Source organism: Beta vulgaris, chromosome 4 (assembly GCF_026745355.1).
Source record: "Beta vulgaris subsp. vulgaris cultivar EL10 chromosome 4, EL10.2, whole genome shotgun sequence".
NCBI classification, from domain to species: Eukaryota; Viridiplantae; Streptophyta; class Magnoliopsida; order Caryophyllales; family Amaranthaceae; genus Beta; species Beta vulgaris.
This window is the reverse complement of record NC_079205.1, coordinates 31,926,198-31,948,470: the sequence shown is the minus strand read 5'-3', so window position 1 is coordinate 31,948,470 and position 22,273 is coordinate 31,926,198. Positions and strand designations below refer to the sequence as shown.

At 36.9% G+C, this 22,273-nt stretch overlaps 1 protein-coding gene across 1 annotated transcript; it reads right to left on the bottom strand.

Annotated features, from left to right (window-relative positions):
- Positions 1 to 10,431: 10,431 nt before the first annotated feature.
- On the bottom strand, positions 10,432 to 21,388 carry LOC104907803 (uricase-2 isozyme 2). Its single transcript, XM_010696795.4, has 8 exons — positions 21,022 to 21,388; positions 19,966 to 20,058; positions 19,233 to 19,308; positions 18,143 to 18,252; positions 12,774 to 12,865; positions 11,036 to 11,209; positions 10,855 to 10,948; positions 10,432 to 10,760 (listed from the first exon to the last, which is right to left on the bottom strand). Exons 1-8 carry the CDS (start codon positions 21,235 to 21,237, stop codon positions 10,677 to 10,679), a joined length of 939 nt encoding a protein of 312 aa, XP_010695097.1. The 5' UTR covers positions 21,238 to 21,388; the 3' UTR covers positions 10,432 to 10,676.
- Between the last annotated feature and the right edge of the window lie 885 nt (positions 21,389 to 22,273).

Genomic DNA, 22,273 nt, shown 5'->3' with positions numbered 1-22,273 from the left:
TTTAATCAAGGTTCAGGAGTGTTCTTGATTAAATTCATATCTTGGTTCGAGTTTCTAAGTGTTTGTTCGAAATCTTGGAAGTAATAAATTGATTATTAGACTTCATAGCTCAATAATCATATCACTAACAATCTCATAGCGGTAGTGCATTTTAATATTGATTATGCACTAAGTTTAGCTGCGGCATCTCCTTTGTTGGAAGAATGGATTCTACAAAGTTAAGACTTCTACTATGCGGAGGAAGACATGTTTCCGCGTGTGAAATCTACGCCGGAACATTTGCCGAGGATAAACAGGATTCTAAGCAAAGTACTCATGACATAACCGATTCCGCCCCTCATCACCATCCCTTTCCACTACAATCTTGGTGCTCTTGGAACTTGAGTTATCATTGCATACACTTCAGCTGGATTGCCCAGCACAAACATTTCCATCATTTGATCTATCAATCGATTTGTGTGTCTGCGCCTCTCGGTAAGACACATGTACTTATTATTGTTACGGGTTATTTGAATTTGTGTGTAAGATTTGGATCATTATAATTGGAAAGACTAGAAGCATCATATATAATATTAAAGCAAGAAAAAAATTAGCATACGTGGCAGCCTCATAGAAACTATGCTCTCACAATTTACCCCACATTCATAGAGCAATGAAATAGATGACACGTGTCACATCCCATTAAAATGATTTTGTTTGATTATGATATTATTAGTTTCCAAAATTTTAAAAATCATTTATTGAATGCTTTAGGAAAACCTGCAATGCAATTCCCTTAAGTTGAAGATATATCTGTGATTTTGGGCTGTAAAAGAAAGATTCCTCACTAGAAGGAAATCTCCACTTAAGCAAATCTTCCAAGGTTTTTCCTTTCCTGTCAAATATTCCTTCAGCTACTCTTTTTGATGTTGAAAAATATTTGCAGGATGTTTTAATGATACTGAAATTGTTTAAGGAAATTTGTTCAACAATTGAATATTGTATTACAAATCCGTGCAAGAATATATACACATTCCTTCCTCTGTTTACTCTTTTACCTTTTTCACAATGTTCATATATGACATAATCATCCTGTTATATATCATACTTTATGAAAGAAGTAGAAAAAACTCATGGGTGTGGGTTGAATGAAAATTGCAATTGTGAAGTAGTATATGATATCATGATAATATGTTAGCCAACTAATTAATTTTCTTTTTTCGTAATTCACTTTTGGTAATGAATATAATGAGATGCTAGCCCGTTCAGGAGGAAATGCAAATGCAATAATAATAGTCATGCAAATTTATTTTATTACAAATAAGAAATATAAAGATGTTTTGTTCAAAAAAAATATGTCACACCATGACTATGATCAGAGGTTACATATAACAAAAACAATAAAAACAATAACAACTCAATCTTTAGTCCCAAAGTGGTCTAAGATTGGCTAATGTGAATCATCATAACAAATCATATCCACGACCAATACATACTAATATTTTTAAAAAAAAAAAACAGAGTTAGGGCCTGTTCTCCCCAGCTTATTTTCAGTTCCATTCAGTTCAGTTCAGTTCAATTTAGTTCAGTTCAGCTCAGCTCTAGACAATACTTTTACTCTCACATATCACTATTCATTTCAGTTCAATTCAATTCAGTTAAATTCAATTCAATTCAATTCAGTTCAGTTCAATTCAATTCAGTTCAGTTCAATTCAGTTCAGTTCAGTTCAGTTGTTTTATGTCGAAGAGAACGGGCCTTTAGAGCCTGTTCTCTTTAGCATAACAACTGAACTGAATTGAACTGAACTGAATTAAATTACAAGTGCTGTAAAAGAAGAAAATCCCATTCTAGTTGAAGAATCGGAGATATTAGAGGGTTTCAAGGAGTTAATTGCTGATGAGTTACCGAAGGAATTACCACCCATGCATGACATACAACACCACATTGATTTGATTCCTGGTTGTAGCCTACCAAAGAAAATGAGATTTTGAGAGAGCAGATTGAGGATTTGTTGCAGAAAGGGTTCATTCTGGAGAGTATGAGTCCATGTGCAGTTCCTGCCTTTTGGTCCCCAAGAAAGGAAATCGGTGGCGGATGTGTGTTGACAGTAGGGCGATCAATAAGATAACTATCAAGTATCGCTTCCCTATCCCTCGATTGGAAGAAATGCTTGATGAATTGTCAGGATCTCGAGTGTTTTCGAAGATAGATCTGGGAAGTGGGTATCATCAGATTCGTATTCGACCTGGAGATGAGTGGAAGACAACTTTCAAGAGTAAGGAGGGATTGTATGAGTGGTTGGTAATGCCATTTGGTTTGTCGAACGCGCCTAGTACTTTCATGCGCTTGATGAACCAAGTCCTTCGTCCTTTTCTGTTCTTTTGTAGTTTTTATTTTGATGATATTCTGATTTACACAAGGACAAGGATCACCTGGAGCATGTGGCTCAGGTGCTGCAAGTTTTGCAAGAGAATAAATTGTACATTAATCTGAAGAAGTGCACATTTTGTACCAGCAAATTACTCTTCTTAGGTTTTGTTGTTGGTGCCGAGGGAATTCAGGTGGATGAGGAAAGGTGAGCGCATCCGGGATCGCTACACCTACATTAGTGACTGAAGTTCGTAGCTTTCATGGCTAGCAACTTTTTATAGGAGATTTATCCGGGATTTCAGTACCATAACCGCACCGATAACAGAATGTTTAAAGAAAGGGAATTTCCAGTGGGGATATGCGCAGGAAAGGAGTTTTTCTTTGATTAAGGCAAAACTTTGTAGTTCCCCGGTTCTAGCACTTCCTGAATTTGACAAGGTGTTTCAAGTTGAATGTGATGCCATGGGTGGTATTGGAGCAGTTCTGTCTCAAGAGAAGAGGCTTGTGGCCTATTTCAGTGAAAAATTGAGTGATGCTAGGCAAAAATGGAGTACTTATGATCAGGAGTTCTATGCGGTATTTCGGGCTCTACGTTAGTGGGAGCATTATCTGATGCAGAGGGAGTTTATTCTTTTCACTAATCATCAGGCCCTAAAGTTCCTTCACAGCCAGAAGGTGATCAATAAAATGCATGCTCAGTGGGTGAGTTTTCTGCAAAAATTCCCTTTCATTATACAGCATAAATCTGGTGTGCATAACAAGGTGTCAGATGCCTTGAGTAGGAGAGCTTCCTTACTCATCACGTTAGCTCAGGAGATCGTGGGCTTTGAATGCTTGAAGGAGTTGTATGAGTATGATGCTGAGTTTAAGGAGTTATGGGCCAAGTGAAGCAAAGGGCAGCCTAGTGCAGACTTCCACATTCGAGAGGGCTACCTTTTTAGATGTGATCAGTTATGCATTCCTTGTTCGTCCTTACGAGAGAAGTTGATCAGGGATCTTCATGGGGGTGGCCTTGGGGGACATTTGGGACGAGACAAGACTATTGCAGGTTTAGAAGAGAGGTTTTATTGGCCTCACTTGAGAAGGGATGATGGCACCTTAGTTCGTCACTGTTATATGTGTCAAGTCTCCAAAGGTCTGTCTCAAAATACGGGTCTTTATATGCCTTTGCCTGTTCCTGATGACATTTGGCAAGATCTGGCCATGGATTTTGTGTTGGGATTGCCTCGTACTCAACAAGGAGTGGATTCAGTTTTTGTCTTGATCGATTTTCGAAGATGTCCCATTTCATTGCATGGAAAAAGACGGCTGATGCTTCGAATGTGGCTAAGCTTTTCTTTTGGGAGGTGGTCAGACTTCATGGTGTTCCTACCTCTATCACTTCGGATAGGGAAACCAAATTTCTTAGCCATTTGGATAACTCTGTGGAGAATGTTTGGGACGACGCTGAACAGGAGTTCAACAGTTCATCCACAAATAGATGGTCAAACTGAAGTCACTAACAGAACGTTGGGGAATATGATTCGCAGTGTCTGTGGGGATAAACCAAAATAGTGGGATTTGGCTCTACCTTAGGTGGACTTTGCTTACAATAGTGCTGTGCATTCGACCATAGGGAGATCACCATTTTCTGTGGTCTACACTTCTATTCCTAGGCATGTGGTTGATTTGATTAGGCTTCCTAAGAGTCCGGGAGTTAGTGTGGCAGCTGGGCATATGGCAGAAGAGATTATCGCTGTTAAGGAGACTGTGAAGGATAAGTTATATGTTGTCGGGCAAAAGAATAAAGCTGCTGCTGATAAACACAGGAGAGTAAAGGTTTCCAGTGTGGGTAATGATGTGATGGTGTTTTTGCGTAAGGAGAGGTTCCCTGTTAGTACCTACAATAAACTGAAGCCACGCAAGTATGGGCCGTTCAAGGTGACTCGCAAGATTAATGACATATGTGGTAGCTTTCGGATGATATGAACATTTCAACACGTTCAATGTTGCTGATATTTATGAGTACCATGCAGATGAGACTCTTTATGGTCATACGAACTCGGGGTCGAGTTCTTTGGAGCTGGAGAAGACTGACGTAGGAACGTTAGCGAATAAGTTCGATAATGAAGTTCGACAAAAAAGCCTGAAATGATTTCTACTAATCAGGCAGACGGAGTCCGATTGCTTATTGTGATACCTTTTTAGAAGCGGAATGGGCCACGAATCAAACTCACTGCTATGCTGTGAGCTATAGGCTTTTTAAGCCATCCGAGTTCGTTTAAGGCCCGAAATTAGCATTTTGATTATTTCTGGATTTTATTATTTCCTTAATTTCGTATTAGGGTTTTGTGTTAAGTATTTAAACAATATTAGGTCATTATTGGGAGGCAGTTTTTGACTTTTAATAATATCACAGAAATCCTACTCTTTTCTGGTGGATTCCGGATTTTCTACAGATTTATCGCTTGTAAATCTGTTCATTCTTGATCGAGATTAGCGCTTGCTATCCTCCATATTTTTCGACTGCGTCAGTAAGTGTGAGACAGCTTTGAGTGAAGCAATAGGAAGGAAAAGAGAAAGGAACTTCGAGTGAAGTTTGAGAGGAACAACAGTTAGAGGGAATTGTTGTTGGGAACTTGAATTTAGGAACTCAGGTTGTGGCTCGAGAGAATTCATAGGTTTGTAACAGAGTTGTTGGCCTATTATAGTGGAAAGTTTGAGTTAAAATCCCTTGTGTTTGAGGTTGTTTATTCCTAATTGAGTCTAGGAAGTTTTTCCTCGCTAAAATCTCTTATTGTGTTCCCATTGTGTGTTCCCTAGCTAGCTTTTAATTCCGCAAAAAATTACTCTTATTCTCTCACTATAATTTATCCCCCCCCTCTTACATTGCTCATATTATACAACACTATTCTATACTCGAGATAGCCTTTCCTCATTCGTGGTTAGTATTTCTTGCTTTCTGCTCAAGTAATTTTGGTATACATTTTAGGCTTTGGTTTGAAATTTGAGTTTAATACCCTTTTGGTTTTAAGTCCAGAGAAAGCGTCATAATGCAACATCATCTTCGTCGTCCTCTTTAACTACGCATCCAGATGAGATGAAGTAATATTTATTAGGAGAGTGGAAATTAATTAGAAATTGTTATGCTATTGTCTTAACTATGTTAGGTTATGATTCAAAGTGATTTGCTTTGTTATTTTCTTGGTGTTGTGAATGTAATAATGGTGCTTTATAGTTGTACTACATGTCAAATTATATTACAGTGATGGAATTGGTTGGTTGGTGTATAGTGATGGAATTGGTTGGTTGGTGTAGGTGTTACCAATTTTATGAAGGGAATTTGTGTTAACTATGTATGATTAGTTTCATGGATTGGATTGATGAATGTGTGTCATGTTGTATGTATTTCATTATGAAAATTCTCTTGTTGTTGATTTTCTATTAATGCCAATATTTTACTAATCATCTTTGTTTGTCTTTATTGTTTATTTGCGTTAATATTGTAGAGAATTCATTATGAACACAGAGATAAATCTGGATATGGGTCTTCAATCCCTCGAACAACTCCTCAACATACTATCTCCTTCTCCTCCCCCACCTCTTACCAATGTGCAACCTCTTCACCCTCGCCCACCCCTTCATCCATCTCACTCTAAATTTAAGAAACAAACTACCCAAAAAACAATCTCTTGAAACTGAAGGAGAACCAAGTGAAATATTGTCTACTAGTACTCGAAAAGAAAAAAAAACTCACATCACATGATAGGATCATTTTGAGAGGAATGATGTTAAGGGTGAAAAGAAAGCAAAGTGGTTACATTGTGATAAGTTAATGTCTGCCAATGGAGCCAATGGGACTTCTCATCTCAAAGACCATATGATCAAAAGGTGTATTAGAAAGCATCAAAAGGTTGACATACACCAAAAGTTTTTGAGTGCTAGTAAGAGAGCTGATGGGACAACAAGTGTGGAGATACCAATTTTAGTCGGGAGAAATCGAGGAAGGAGCTAGCAAATATGGTGATTGTGCATGAGTATCCATTAGCTATGGTTGACCATATTGGTTTTAGGAGATTTGTGAATAGCTTGAAATCCTAGCTTTGAGATCATTTCTAGAAACACCTTAAGATCTGATATTATGAAAATGTTTTCAAGTGAGAAAGTGGGTCTGAAGAAGGTTTTGGAAAATAATGAGTCAAGAATTGCACTCACTAGCGACATATGGACTGTTTCAAATCAAAAGAGAGGCTATAAGGCTGTTACCGCTCATTACATTGACCAATTTTGGGTGTTGCACAACAAAATGTTAATGTATAATAACTCTATTTTTTTTATATGGAGTGCAAGTTTGACCATGCACTATAACTATGTTCAGTATATATATTGCTTTATCTTCATAGTGAATCAGTGTTAGGATTGCGTTTCGTAGGATTGAAAGTTTAGCATAAAAGCTGAATAATTAACAAATTGAGGTATTAAATCAATGGATTGAAAGTTTAGCATAAATGCTTTACTCTCATATGCTCCTTGCTGCTCCTACTGTCATATGCTCCCTGCTGCAACCTGCTACTGTCATATGCTCCCTGTTGCTGCTACGCGTCCCCCCTTCCCCCTACGCCTTGATTTATTTTGGTATTTTTGCTTCTCCTTATGTGAATTACGTTTATATATTCTTGTTTTCTATAATGTAATGTAGGTTTGCTTACGTGCCTCACTCACATACAAAAGATACATTTGCACAAGTTTTATTAAACACATTGAATGTGTATACATTGCGGAAAATATTTCTTGTGTTATTGATAGTTGTAGTGGCAAACGTTACCATGTTGGATGTTTTAAAACCAAGATTTGGTGAAGAATCTCTTATCTTAAAGGGTAGATTCTTGCATATGAGGTGTAGTGTGCATATCTTAAATTTGATTGTGCGAGATGGGTTGGATGTGATTGGTGGTGGGATTGAGCGAGTACGTGATTCTGTCTCTTTTTGGGTAGCTACTCCAAAAAGAATTGAGATATTTGAAAATAAAGTCAAATCTGTGAAAGGTGAAGAAGCTAAAAAGCTACCACTTGATTATAAAACAAGGTGGAATTCTAACTTTTTAACGCTTCAAAGTGTTTTACCTTATAAAGATGTGTGTGCTATTATTAAGCGGCAAAGCCCTCTTTAAAATTCACACTTGCTATCCAAAAGATTGGGAGTTGGCTTCATTAGTTTGTGAAAAATAGAAAAAATTTCACAAATTGATCGAGTTATTTTCCGGTAGGAGATTTCCAACTTCCAACTTATATTTCTGTCAAGTTTGTGAAATTAAACTTGCTTTGACTTCTTGGTTAGAAAGTGATACCGAAATCAGTACAATAAGTATTGGTCGATTTATTACTGAAGTTTTGGCCATAGCTGCCATCTTAGATCCAAGGAACAAATTGCAATGTGTTGAATTCTATTTCAATGAGATTTATGGTAGTATGGCTGATTTTGAGATTGAAAAGGTGAAAAACACTTTGTATGACCTTTTGTATGAGTATCAAGATAGAGGTTTATAAACGAGGGGTATTCTTTCACTACTCAAGGTAGTATGTTCGGGAACCGCTCTACATCATCTTTTGATAGTTTTGGAGGTGATGATCGTGAGGAGACTCGTGATAAGTAGTGTAGTATAAAAAACAAAAAGGAGGAAGGTGAATGTGAAGTCCGAGTTGGACCATTATTTAGAGGAGGATGCCTTGCCGGAGAATGGTAATTTTGATATTTTAAAATATTAGAATATTGAGCTCAAGTATCCGACATTGCAAGGGATTGCCAAGGATATCCTGGTTGTTCCGACTTCGAGTGTTGCATCGGAAAGTGCTTTTAGCATGGGTGGTAGAGTTGTGAGTCCTCACCGTTCTAGGCTTGCTTCAAGTACGGTGGAAGCGCTAATGTGCATGCAAAATTGAATTTCAGGGGATTATTCAGGTAAAAGTATTGTTTATATATTTTCATTCCGTTTAGAAACTTATTTGATTATGATTGATCGAGAACTTGTTTCATTACTTTGATTGAGAACTTGTTTCATTACTTTGATTGTAGGGGCTTATGTTGATAATAGTGAAGCTTGTGCTACAATCTTAGAAGATCGTGATACGGTGGATGTCGAGACTAATGTGGGGAATAATTTTGGGGGTGAAGTTGTTGAGTTAGATTCGGTAATATTTTTTACAATTTAACTTTGTTTATTACAAATTTTATGATTATACTTTGATCTTTTTTTTTTTCAAACATTCTTGATAGGGAGACGAAGATGAGATGGATTTGATGTGACTTTGGTGACACCAAGAAGACTTCCTATTGCCTATTTCTTGTGGTTGTTGTCTTCGTGTTGTTGTTGTTGTTTACGAGTTCTGCAGTGCTTTTGATGTCGTGCTGCTTTACTCCTGTCGTGTATGGTGTTGTGTTGCTGTTGTTGTGTTATGTTGTGCTGCTGCTGTCGTGTAGTGCTACTGCTGGCTGCTATGCTGCTGTCATGTTGTGCTACTGCTGCCATATTCAAATTCCTGCCAACATATTACAAAACACTTCTTGTTTAAGTATATCAACGATTGAACGTTTAATTTTTATTGTTCAAACTCATATTGTTGAAGTATTGTTGTCCAGACTTTATTGTTGAAAGACGACTTCCTGAAACTTATATGTTACGACCATATAAAAAAACGCGGTCGTGGTCGCGGTCGCAGTAACGGTCGCGTTTTCGCGGGAACTTCCCATAACGGCCAAATAGAACGTTTTGCGATCATCGCGACGTGAAGTTTTTGGGAAAATTCACATAAGTGGCAATTTAATTTTGTTTCATTTTTTTTCTTTAAATTGTGTCCAATAGTATTATAAATGCATAGCTTGGGATATTTATAAATATATTTTAAATTTATTTATTTATATAGTTTGAAGTTCAAAGGTTTAATACCGACAAAAAGTAAAAAGAAAAAATAAACCAATGGTTTACACTTTACTGCATATACTTGTTCACTATTTGAGAGAGAAAAGAATAGAAAGGTGTACTACTCATAATTGTACAGTGGTACATCTGCACTGCTACTTTTTAAATATAAAAAAAGTGCAATTGTACTGCCACTTTTTAAATAAAGCGTTGCTTCGATTTTTGGTTCACGTGGTACCATGTAAAAAGTCAGCAAGTTTTAGATGAGAGAGAAGTCCCACTTCACATCTCCGATTGTCGTCGTCAGAGAAGACAACCGCCAGAAGATTCAACGTCATTCGGCTCGCCTCCATCCCACAAGTAAAAGCCCCATCAATTAATTTCTTTTTGTGATGAATCTTGTCGTCAATTTCTAGATCGAGAGTTTCTCACTCTTTCGCTTCTTCTTCTTCCTTAACCTTTTTCAAAAATAACGGGCATTCTTATATAAAACCCGTTACAAAACCGCGTTCCACCGTTACGGAACGGTATCGCAGCGAGTATGGTGTGAATTCCAACTCCCCACGTTATAACGGCGTTTCTCGGAACGGTAGGTCTGAAATCCGTTACAAAACGGTCGTTCTATAACAGAACGGACGAGTTTTTTGATCCCTGGGTGTGACATCACCTTTTCCTTATGTTAAAAACATCGGCGTATTTATTTATGATTTTGGAAAGTGTAGGTGGAAATCGGGTACATTGCTTTTTAATATTTACAATCTAAATTTGATATTTAGATTTTTCACCCGTTAATCACCCGACCCACCCGAATCACCCAATTGTTATAGATGGATGGATTTCGGGTGATGAGTAAAGCGAGTGACGGATGAATGGATGAGAGTCCATCTAAGCGGGTGATGGATGTCCCACCCATTGCCATCCCTATTCTCAAGCAATAGACATTCCATGCTTACAACAAGCTTTTTCGTGGAGAGGCAACCATAACAATGAGATCATTTACGAACGTTTAGATAAGGCCATCTGTCATAAAAGTTTCTTCAACTGCTTTGATAATACTATAATAGCACTATTTTCTATGATATCTTTATGCACTCATCATTTTGTTTATAGTCAGAGAATCTATACAATCAAAGGTTCGAGATAAATTTTGTTGGGTACATCTCGAAGATGAATCAAATGGCCCTAACCAAAATTTAACCTTTTTATTAGTTTAGTGATTTTAGATGATGGAACATTTTGACATTTAACCTTCAGGTATTCAACCACAATGAGCTCCAAAACACCCAGGCGCACAGAGCTCACAATTCCAGAACGATATAGGAAAAGAAAAGAAGTGTGGGGAGAAAACAACTAATCCTGCCTTATTATTTGAAGTCCGGGTAAGAGATGTACAGACTCACATCCCACTATACAGCTACACTGGGTTATTCACATCCTTGAGTGAGGGCGGCTCAAGCTAGCTTCAATAGATCCATGTGGTTCATCAATAGGAAGAAACACATCATCTGCAAACTGCAAAGTCAGCAGATTTCATCTGTCAATTTCCAGCATATTACACTTACATCCTTCAAAGGAATTTCTATATGTTCTTCAAGCAGAGTTTTACCTTGACTAGGTTCGGATTCTGCAAACTCGATAAATTAACAGGAAGGAAATGCAGATTCGGCATGTTCAAACTGATAGATGATATAACATGGAATCTGCAGAACTCAACAAGAATCAGAGGAGTTAGACCAAACCTAGGAGTTCAAACTGTGCACTTCAAATCGAGGTAAGAGATTAATAACCTGTTGAGAACAGCTTTTGCCATTTGATAAAGAGTGCTCTGCACCGATGGGCTATAAACACCTTTATCAGGAGGACCAAAGAAAGTATCGACTAACACTTTTCTTACATCCGAGTATCTTTCAGAAAAGTACATTGATTCTGATGGAATGTTATGAGCATATTCGAAAGAGTACCTGTAAAAGATAGAGATCATAATAAGTATAGTTTGTTCATTATATATTAATGGCAATCCATAAACCCAGAATATTCTTTTGTATAAAGCTCAGATCTGCTGGATAATAAATCAGCTACGTATCTCTGCTTCATCAGCAGAAACTTCTCATGAAAAGAAAGTAAAGGAAGGCCAACTGATTACGTGTTCAAGGCTTTAACAATCCAACTATAAACTTAAAAGAGCAGCATTCCGTACCAGATCATATAACCTAATGCTTCAGGGTGAGTCTCCCACCTAGTGCGGGGGTAATTGGGCTGTGTACATGGAATTACCCATACAACTGCATAGAGACTCTTCTTTCATTTACCTTGAATCACAAAGGCTCACTCTATTAGACCCTGGGGCGGACCTATGAAGGGTCTTGGGTGGCACATCAAAACAAACAAAATAATCCATTTTCTCCTTTGCGCTAAACATACTGAAAAATCGTTAAAGAAAACATGTCCGCATCTTTGTTTCACAAAGTGAAGTCCTCTGCAGTGATTAGTCAATAATCATGAACACATATTGTGGCGCGCGGTTCAATTCCTCTTGAGTCAACTTAAGCCTTTGCTTATATCTTTCTTATTTTGTTTTTTCTCTCATTTAAACAATAATGCTTTTTGATCATTTGAAGCCTTATCCTTTTTTATTTTTCTTTCTCTTTGACATCCATTGTCTTAATTATCTAAAGCCCGACAATTTTTCTATTACACATTTTTAAAAATTGATTGATTTAACTATTCACATTTTATATACTTCCTCCATTCTGAAATAAGTAAAACGATTCTCTTTTATGTGAGAGCTTTCTGAGAGAAGTGTTTCATTTGTTTCGAAACAGAGAAAGTATTAAGTTTGACCAAGTTAAAAGTGTCATTAGGTAAGATGTTGAACTTGTTGATCTCTATGTATATTTTCTAAGTATCAACTTCTTATACTTTTTAGTAATAGATTAGAATTCAGAAATTAATACTCCAACGTGTGCATTTGAGAATATAAAGTCAAAGTGCTAGATATGTTTAAAAGATGAATGAAGTATTAACATATAATGAAATTGAAGTATTTATAATAGTTGACACGATCGGTGTAAAGTTTTAGCTTTGTCATCCTAAAATCTAGCTTCTCATTGTCATGAAATTATTTTTCATTTTCTTTATTATTCTCATTATGTTTAGCTTCGGTTACCCCCCCCCCCCCCCCCCCCCCAAATCAAAAAAAAAAAACTGGATCCGCTTCTAATTAGACCATTGATCAAAAAGGTACCTATCCTACATTCCTACAACTTCATCCACAAATAAGTAAAGGACACTTCAGGGAGCCTTTAGAGTAAGCCACATGTGATCCATAAGTGACATATGAAGACCCTTTCGAAGGTAGAAATTAGATTATTAAAAGATCACAGTCCTGTAACTCATTATAATGTGGTTGGAAGTTTTGGCAACTCCATGATTAGATGAAAATATTAACAATAACAACTTATGACATGATTTATTAAGAATTTAAAGCCAAAAATTATAGACTGAAATGTGAAGCAGAGGTGATACCTCCATGTAGCAGTGACAGCCGTGGCAAGCATCCTCTCTCGTGTTTCTGGCAGAATCGTGTATTTGTCCCTAACATATCCTTCAAAACCAGACTGCGGCAGAAATCAGGAAACAAATTTAACACATGTAATTTCATATGGTAAACATTTACATGAAAGGTTCTTTCATGGGAAAGCATAAACTACCAAGTAGTGAGTATTCCATCAATTCTTCAACATTACATTTTAATCATGCAACTAATTCTGCCTTTTAACTAACTGATGGGAAGAATGGTATTTGTATCTAATACCTATCATCATAATAGAAAATTTTTTAAACTAGCAATGTGACAACTTAATGCTAGTGCGGATAAGGATTAGGGATATTACCTGAAATGACCTTGACATATAGGCCATTTTCCCGAATAACCATGACATATCTAGCACCTTTTTCTTTTTTTTATAAATATAGTTGTAGTGCTTGGCTTGCTGCGCTACTTATCCAGGAAAGTAAACTAATTACTACTCGTACTTCCTTTCTTCCCTTTTTTAATCTAAATTTACTTATATATTTTTTTATAGCATTCTTGAAAAGAAAAATGCTTATTAGTTTACATTTTTACATCCATGTCGTTCAATTTTTTTTGTACAAAAATGAGATTGAGATTATAAAATATTAAAATATATTAAAAATTTAAGATAATATAATTCATTAAATGTATTATATTTTTTATTATTTTTCTTTTGCCGAATCCAAGCCGTACCTGTTTTTAGAAATTTTAGTTTTGTCGTTTTCCATCCCCGTACCCGTATCGGTGCTATCTAGTCAATCGCAATAATACAAACATTTGATTATTACTTAATATATCAAACTTTCTTAAAAGTTTCCCTAGCGATTAATCACCGATTTTTAACTTTGTTGTAAGAGGTGAGCTAGCTGATGTGGCACTAACAGGGACACGTGTCTTTATTTATTGGTTAGCTTTTTACTTTTTATTTAAATTTTGAAAAACAAATATAAAATCCTTTTTTCACTCCTCGTATTTCCTATCTCCTGATACTCTTTCGCCAACCTCACCTTCGCACCTCAGCCCACCGTAGACCACTCCCCCCCCCCCTCCAATGAATCCAAAAAGCAACGGATTGAGCGCCGGAAAGCCTAAATTTGACGACCTCGTTGTTTAGGTCTGTAATACCCCGAACCTTAATATCGTTTTATTAATTACTAAATATATTTATTAGTTTAATTGGATTCTAAAATTTTTCAAATTGATCATGCTTAGCTTATTTTTAAAAATAAATATAAGTTGTTTTATGTGCAACTAATTGCGGTATTTTGCCAAAATCGATACCTCTTTTATTTTCTTTTCTTTGCATGTTCATTTGAGAACCCAAAACAAAAAAACTCATCATGATCTCTCTTTCGTCATTTTCACCTAAGGGCCCAAACCCCATTTCTCTTTCTCTCACTCCCGATGCAACCCCAGCCTCCCTAAACTCCTTGAAATTTCCTTTCTCTCTCAAAAGCCCGCCCCTGTGTCTTTCATTTCCGCCAAAACTCACTGGAGTTCAACGAACACCGCGCCCAGTTCTCTTCCTTCTTTCGCTCTCCTCACGGTTCAATCTCCCTCACATGTTCGCCCCTACTCAACGTTGCTCTCACGTTGCTAGCCATCGTCGAGTCGTGTCGCGTCGCTGTAGTGCCGCTCGCCACCGCCACTCCCTCCCTTCTTGTAGTTGTTGCGTTGTTGTTGTTCTGTTCTTCTATCTTTCACTCTTGCGCCGCCTATATTGCTGATGTTGGTGGTGACGCCGCTGTGCGGTGGTGCTCTTACCTTCTCCTCCTCCTTTGCATTGATGCTCTAGTTTGGTCCTACCCTTTTTCTTCTCTCATTTGAATTAGATTTGATTCTATTTAAAGTTTAAGTTATGACAGTAGATGTGAGTATGAAATCTTGGTTATGTGATGGGGGACAATGTCTTCAATGGCTCTGCCTTCTGTTACTATTGGCATTATATGCCACCTTCTGATAGGGGACAATGTTCTCGGTGGCTCTACCTTTTCTTACTATTGGTGTTATATGCCACCTTCTGATGCGGGATGAATGTCATCAATGGCTTTTAAGTTTTACCTTCTGTTACTATCTATGGCATAATATGCCACCTTCTGATGGGGGACTTATGTCCTCGGTGGCTTTGCCTTCCGTTATACTCGTCAAGTAACCAAAGAAAGTTTACCGTTAATGAAATGTGTTGATAGAGATCATATTAATGAATGACAATGTAAATGACTTTTAATTCGTGATTCAAAATGTATGTTTATAAAATGGTTTGACGATATTCTTCTATCCCTATTTGCAACCAAAATGATTTGAAGTGAATTTACGTTGTTAGAGTAGTATGTTCCTCAGCATCGGCTCATGATGTTTTAGGTATGCATATGAAGATGGGATGGCGTAGCAATAAGGAAACATTAATTCTAAATTATGCAATTATGAATGTTAAGTATTATAAGACTGTTTACACTAATTATGAAACTTTAGTTATGTTTAAGTTAATTACATATTATTCTCGAATAATCATTATGATATGTTTAATTTTATGAAAGAATGTTGCCGTGTGCCATCCTAATGGGAGGTACGGCAGTAACGCGCCGACTAAGCTAGATCTTCCGTTGCTGATCACTTGATTAATTAGCCTAATAATGATGCTTAGGAGTCGGGGCATTTCACTCAGGTTTTAAGGCCCTTTTCGTAAGCATAGATAGTGTCAGGGTGATTATTTAGGCCCAAATACGTGGCCCCTAAACGACTGTAACCTTTGGGCCAAGCGCTGAATTGGGAGGAATTCGCAAGGGAGGTGTACGCGACGGATTGGTTGGAGTGGAGGACGTGGTTAGTGAGGTATAAAGAAAATGCTTCGACGTAGTTACGTAGTTGCCGGATGAAGAAGCAGTATCTCCTTTGTTTTTCACTTCATGTGCTGATACTTTGGTTTTCACTTCGTGTGTTGATGAAGAGAGATAGGGGGAATGGGAAGAGTGAGAATGAGAGTTAGAGACGAATTTTTGAGGAGGAATGATAGAAGTGAAGGGGGACAAACAGAGAAAGTGATGGTGGTTTTGGTTGATGGTAGGGTGGTGGGATGGTGGTTTCGATGGAGTGGAGAAGAGAGAAATGGCTTAGCAGCCATTTCAATGTGGAGGGAGGAGATGGGTATGGTTTCGGCAGTCTTAGGATGGTGGGTATGGTAGTTCACTGAAGGGAGGATCAGGATTCGCTGAGTAGCCATGTTCGCGGGTAGGTAGGAGAGAGATGGAGGAAGGTTGGGTGGTCAGTGGTGGTTGTGGGTGGGGGAGGGGGGAGAAAGGTATTTTTTTATTTTTTTTACATGTTTTCCAGGTTCACCATTTCGACCTACTCTAAGAATTTTGCAAGTTTGAAATATTAAGTAATAATCGAAAGTTTATAATTAAGGGCTAAGGAGTCAAAGTTTGTATTATTCTAGTTAATAATCCTATTTTAATTCCTAGAATATAATGCAATATATTTCGGTCAATGAAGATTTGGAAATGGAAACTGGGTCTCTTTTGCGTCGATTGCAATTGAAATTTGGGGTTTCTTTGAGCTAATTATGATTTCTACTGTTGGTGTTCATTGGTTTGTGAGGTGAGAAAAGAGGGTGGTGGGAGGTAGCCATAGATGATGGTGAGGAAAGGATGAAGACATGTTAGGGGGATGAAGACATGGTAGGGGGATGAAGAACTCAATTTTTTGTTAAAAAAATAGGTTTTTAATTATAAATGGCAAGTAGTTGACACCATTAATTTTCCGTCAAATTTGATGAGGTATTACAAGTTTAGGGTTATCCGAGTTAAAAATGTCAGGATTATTTGAGAAAATGTCCTAAATGTCAGGGTCATTTGATATGATCTCCCTAAAAACTATAACATATTTCTCATGGAAGCTATATACAAAGCTAGGGGGTTGCTTCCAAAACAACTATTACCTCTATATCTATGTATTCTACCCACTTTCATTTTTAAGGTGTATTCGTTCTTCCTTCTTTTATCTTTTCCCTCACAATAACTACCCATGTGCCTCCCTATTGTCCACTATTACGCTACTCCTTAGTTTCATTCTAAAAGCAAATGAAAAGAACAAATAAATAAAGAGGTAGTATCAGATATTGTATCTGTTACATATTAAAATCCACATATAGATGAGTCACATAAATTAAAAAATTGTTGCTATATGTAATTATTGTAGTATTGAAAAAAATGGAAGGAGATGTAATAAGAACTTGTTCGATAAGAAAGAGAGAGCATCTAGAAAAAAGGACATATTGAAATAATTAACTTTACACTAAAGAAAGTCTGAAGTTCATATTTGGACATCCCAAATACTAGGTGTGAAACTTGACCACTTTTGCTTTCTTTTTAATCTATATAATTTGACTTTTACTCTTGTCAACTTGAAACTTTGATGGTTCATATCTTTAATTATAAGTAACACTATATACTACAAAAAAAGTTGATAATTTGAATGTATATATTAAAACGGAACTAACATGATTATATTTGACTATGTTTTTCCTTACATATACTTCACCAGTGATGGTTAAAGTCAGATACTGAGATGTAAGCAGTGAAAAATTGCAGTGAGTAGATTGATAAAAAGGGAGGGAGTACAATTTAGCCATTATTGCACATTTGTCCAGTTAACTATAGAAGCTTTCTGCTGTAGATGAAAACGCTAGCCATTTCTACACTCGCGTTTAGATGAGGCATGCTGAAGTCCATTTAAGACTTCAAGAGAACTAATTGATCCGCACATATCAAAAACAGTTAACGCGAATTTTAATATAAGCAACTTGCCTAAGACTCCGTTTGGCAAGGTCGAAAACAGTTTCACCTCATAATATATTTTTCAAAATATGTAGTTAACATATTCTTTCACGTCAAAAGGTATAAGACGTTAATAAAAGTATCTCAATACCTATATTTGTACAGAAATGAGAACATAGCCTTATCTAAGGGAGGGAAGCTAAAAATAACCTGCATTGAAATTAGGTCTTTTTACGAAAGGCAAATTGAACTCCTTCAAACGTGGAAAACGTGTTCCTCTATATGGAGGAACGTGAGAGAATGTGTTTCTCCTATCCTTTTCAGTTACCATAAAATAAGGAAAGTAAAAGAAGTTATTTTCTTTATTTAAAGCTCTTATTCTTGTACTTTTATTGTCTCTTATGTCCAGGATACAAATTCTCGTAACGGTTCATGTTGGCCGACTCCAAATCATTTTGGGTTTAAGGCTTGTTGCTGGAGGAAGTCATTTTCTATTGAATTCGACAAAACCAAATTATGCTATAGTTGCAGAAGCAGCATTTTACCTTTGTGGCCTTCAGGAGTGATAATCCTTCAATGCTTGAAGATAACTTAATAGCACCAGATTTACTCAATACAGCTTCGGCCACATGCTTTTCTGATCCAAGTTCAAAACCTTCAGGAAGAAAAGTAACTATAGATAATCAATATGGTAAGGAACTCATTTTATTCAACTATCAACATAAAACAGGTAATAAAAAGTCCATAAAGAGAAATTCAGTGCAAAATGTAGGAATCCTCTACAGAAAATAGTCAACTTCGCTGTGAAAAAACTAGAAAGCTTATCTAGGAATTTGTTAAGCGTTCATTAGTCTATGGTATCATGCTATACTCATAAAAGTTCCCACTCAATTATGACCTCGGTTTCTTTAGATCCCCCCCCCCCCCCCCGTAAATGTCCAAAGTAAAAGATCACTCCATTTAGACAGTAACAGATCACCCATTCCGACAATTCAAACAGCTTTATGTAGGTGTCAATCGCCTTTCTTAGGAACACCCTAAGAGATTACCACAATTCTTTCCTTATAAATTCCATTTAAACTGTTCCAGCATCCAAAAATATTATATACAGTCGATAGATAAACAAGCAAAAGAATGCAGTAAAACCACTGGAAGAACAACCAGCCTGTATTCCATGGATTGACATGGACATTATTGAATACGGAAAAGAGGGATTGAGGTTTATAGTTAGCATAACACAAAAGTTTTTTAAGATTGCAGAAGCATCCTGCCATATTGTTTTCAGAAGAACAAAATCAAAAGCTATGATACTCAAAACTCAAACTCGGCTACAAGGGTCCACTCAGATATGGTGTCCCGGTGTTGGATTCAGCCATTTCATAGAAAAATGTCCAGTTATTTGTTTCAATCGACGTATCCAAGTGTTGTGTTGCGCACGACAGAAGTCTGACATGGGTACATGAGAAAATTAGAAGAGTCGGGATAACATAGATCAAAAGTATTTAGCAAATGCAACACTAAATTTCCTGCCAATATAACTGTTAGATATACATTACAGAGAAGCATTCAACACTAACAGTAGCCTAGAAAATGTTTTACTATTTCACATAACATAAGATACATATAATTACCGACCATGCCTATGTGGTTGACCGTCTATATAAACACGCTTCCACGGCTTCTCTACTACCTTGACTACAGCGGTAGTAACCTGCAAAAAGGAGAGAAAAAAAAAGTGTTGGGGAGGGCGAGGGAAGAAAATTAACTTTCTCATACAGCATTAGGCATAATTAAGCAAGGAACTCACCCCTTAAACGAAATGCTAAAACTCACAAAAATGAACCATGAAAAATTCTCCTGAAAAATAGAGGACTGAAACCAAATACTAGTTGAACAACAAGGGCAAACAAGGGCAGTAGGAGAGCCGGTTATTTGGCTGTAGTTCCACAAAAAAGAAGATTGATCAATACCTAGGTCACTCTTAAAAGTTTTTTTGAGCTCGAAATTGATTCCCAAAGAAACTGCAGATCCAAAGACAAAAGAGGATGTACACAAAGTGCCTAACAGGGAGAAGCTCACCTTGTAAGTTCTAAGAACTGTAACCATGATAGACCCAAGGACTCCGCCACCACTAACAAACCCAAGAGAATTCTACACATGGACTCACCCAGACATTCCTTCTTCTAGATTAAGACATGCGCAAGCACAAGACAATTCAAACGCATACTGTTTCATTTATCACTCGGCTTTTCATTTGATAACCCCCTTAATTAGATATGAACCTACATGATTTTGTCTAGATCAAGCCATTCACAGAAAATGGTGCAGAAAATGACAGCTAGCTGTCTGAGAATGATAGATGATCTACCTGCTTATAAAACGATGCGAAATGCTTAGCCAGAAGAATAGCAAAATCTTCAGCAGTTATTTGCTCTTTGCATTCCTTTGCTTTTGCATAAACCTGTTTCATATACCCATCATTCATGATTTAGAATCCAAATATGGACGATCAAGGTCTTCCTCAATGATGAATGCATTTGACAGTATATCAAACAAATGACGAAAAGTGAACAGGAATATTAATCCATTGAAGGGAATGAAACAGAATCTCTCCAATTGCAGGCGTAAGTGCCCACGACTATCCAACACCGTTCCCACCACCCCAACCCCCAAGGCCCCAACATGATACATCCAATGGAACTACACCTTGTTCAATTCACGTAATCAAGCATAAGTTCTAGGAAATATTAGTTCATATAAATCCAGGTAAGTCTAGATTAGTTCTGATAAGGACTACCAAATCTTATTTCACAACTGAAAACAAGTTCAGAAAAGTTTAGACTAAGAGAAAAAGAAATCCCATAAGCTGTCTACAGGGAAGACAAATAGCACTTTCAAGCAACATATCAATTCACACATCCCATTCCTACATTAATATTTGATCCCCAAATTAACCCCTAACAACCCTTATATTCTTAATTATCCTAGAATCTAAATCCAATAAGTAAAACTCAACCCTGTCAACTCATTTAGAACTAGATCATCTCACAGTAATCAAAATCCAAATCAAAAATCACTCTACTACTCCCTCAAGATCTGTATGTAGCAAGCAAATCACCAAAAATAAAAGTATCACAGTCAAGTCAAGTACACAAAGATATCCTATCCAATTCATGCCACAAATTACTCTTAACTACTGCTTCCTCAATATCAGTATTTAACAAACAAAAATGGTAGTACTAAATTCACCGGTACAAAAATAAATTCCAGTTTCACTACAATTCAAAGTTACTTGCTTCGATCACATAACCCGAAAAAAAAAAAAGAGTCAGCACATCAAAAACACCAACAACAAACAAGATGACCAAGTAAAAAAGGATGTAAAACTGAAGATTCAAGAAAGTGGGTATTAAAAAAAAATTACAGTGTTCTTCATTGTATCAGTGGCAACAATATCAGAATTATCATCATTGACATAAGAGCGGACGCAGTCAGAGAGCAAGGTGATACCAACGTTCCACTCAACAAAATGATAGAAACCATTCGAATCTTTCCAAACTCTTCCAACTCTAACCCTTTGTTTGCCATGTTTTTGCTCAAATTTTAACCCCTCTATCATCACTTCATCCTTTTGCGCCATTGATTCCACTCTCTCTCTCCTTTGACCCCTTAGACCACTTGTGTTATGCTGTAGCCTGTATGAACTACTATGAAGTTGTGCTACGTATACTCTACTTTAATAGTTTCAGAGTTGAGGAGAGAGAAAAACAGATTGTAAATCTAGGGGCGTGTTTTCGTCAGCTTGCCCCACCTGGCCACCTGTTTACGAGAATCAAAACAAACGTAGGAGAATAGGAGATGATCCGATTTGGAATGTTTATTACTTTTAGGTGAATTTGATAGTTGTTCATAAATGGTGATAATGGGAACGAAATTGTGTGTAAATTTATGAAAAATATCATTGTCCATTCCATTGGTAATGTTAATTTATCCTAAAATGTCCACTTTCCTCCTTGAATTTTCATTTCCATCCAATACCACCTTCTAGGTGGTAATGAGTGGTACTGAAAATTGCTTCCCCTTGGAGACAAGAACACAAATTTAGGGGTGAGATTGCTTGCCCATGGAGAACAAATGCCTCCCAATGAAGATTTTAAGGATGTTTCCTAATAAAATTACACTTAGAATTCATTCCCATTACCACAATTTATTAACGACTACCAAAAGGACCGTTAGTGTTAGGCTATATTCTTTTGCACTAAATTGAATTACACTGAAATTAATAAAAATTTTGAGAGAAAACTAACTTAATTGAACTGAAATAAACTGAACTGAAATGAATGTGTCTGACTGAACTGAATACAATTTTTAACGGTTTTTTCACCATATACCCCTGACAATTTTTTTTGCACCTTATACCCTTTCAACTTTCCAAATTCACCATATACTCCTCACTTTCAAAAAATAGATCAACTTGCCCTTTTGACTAATGGTGTTAAACTTCCGTTAGTCATTAACCCCTAATCTCCTCTTTAATCCTAATTAAATACCCTAAACCCTAACACTAACCCTCAACCCTAAACCTAACTAACCAAAAATCCTAACCCTAAAAGCTCACTAGCCCATACCCACCCTCAGCCCACCACTCCACCCCAACCCACGGCCCACCACCCCCC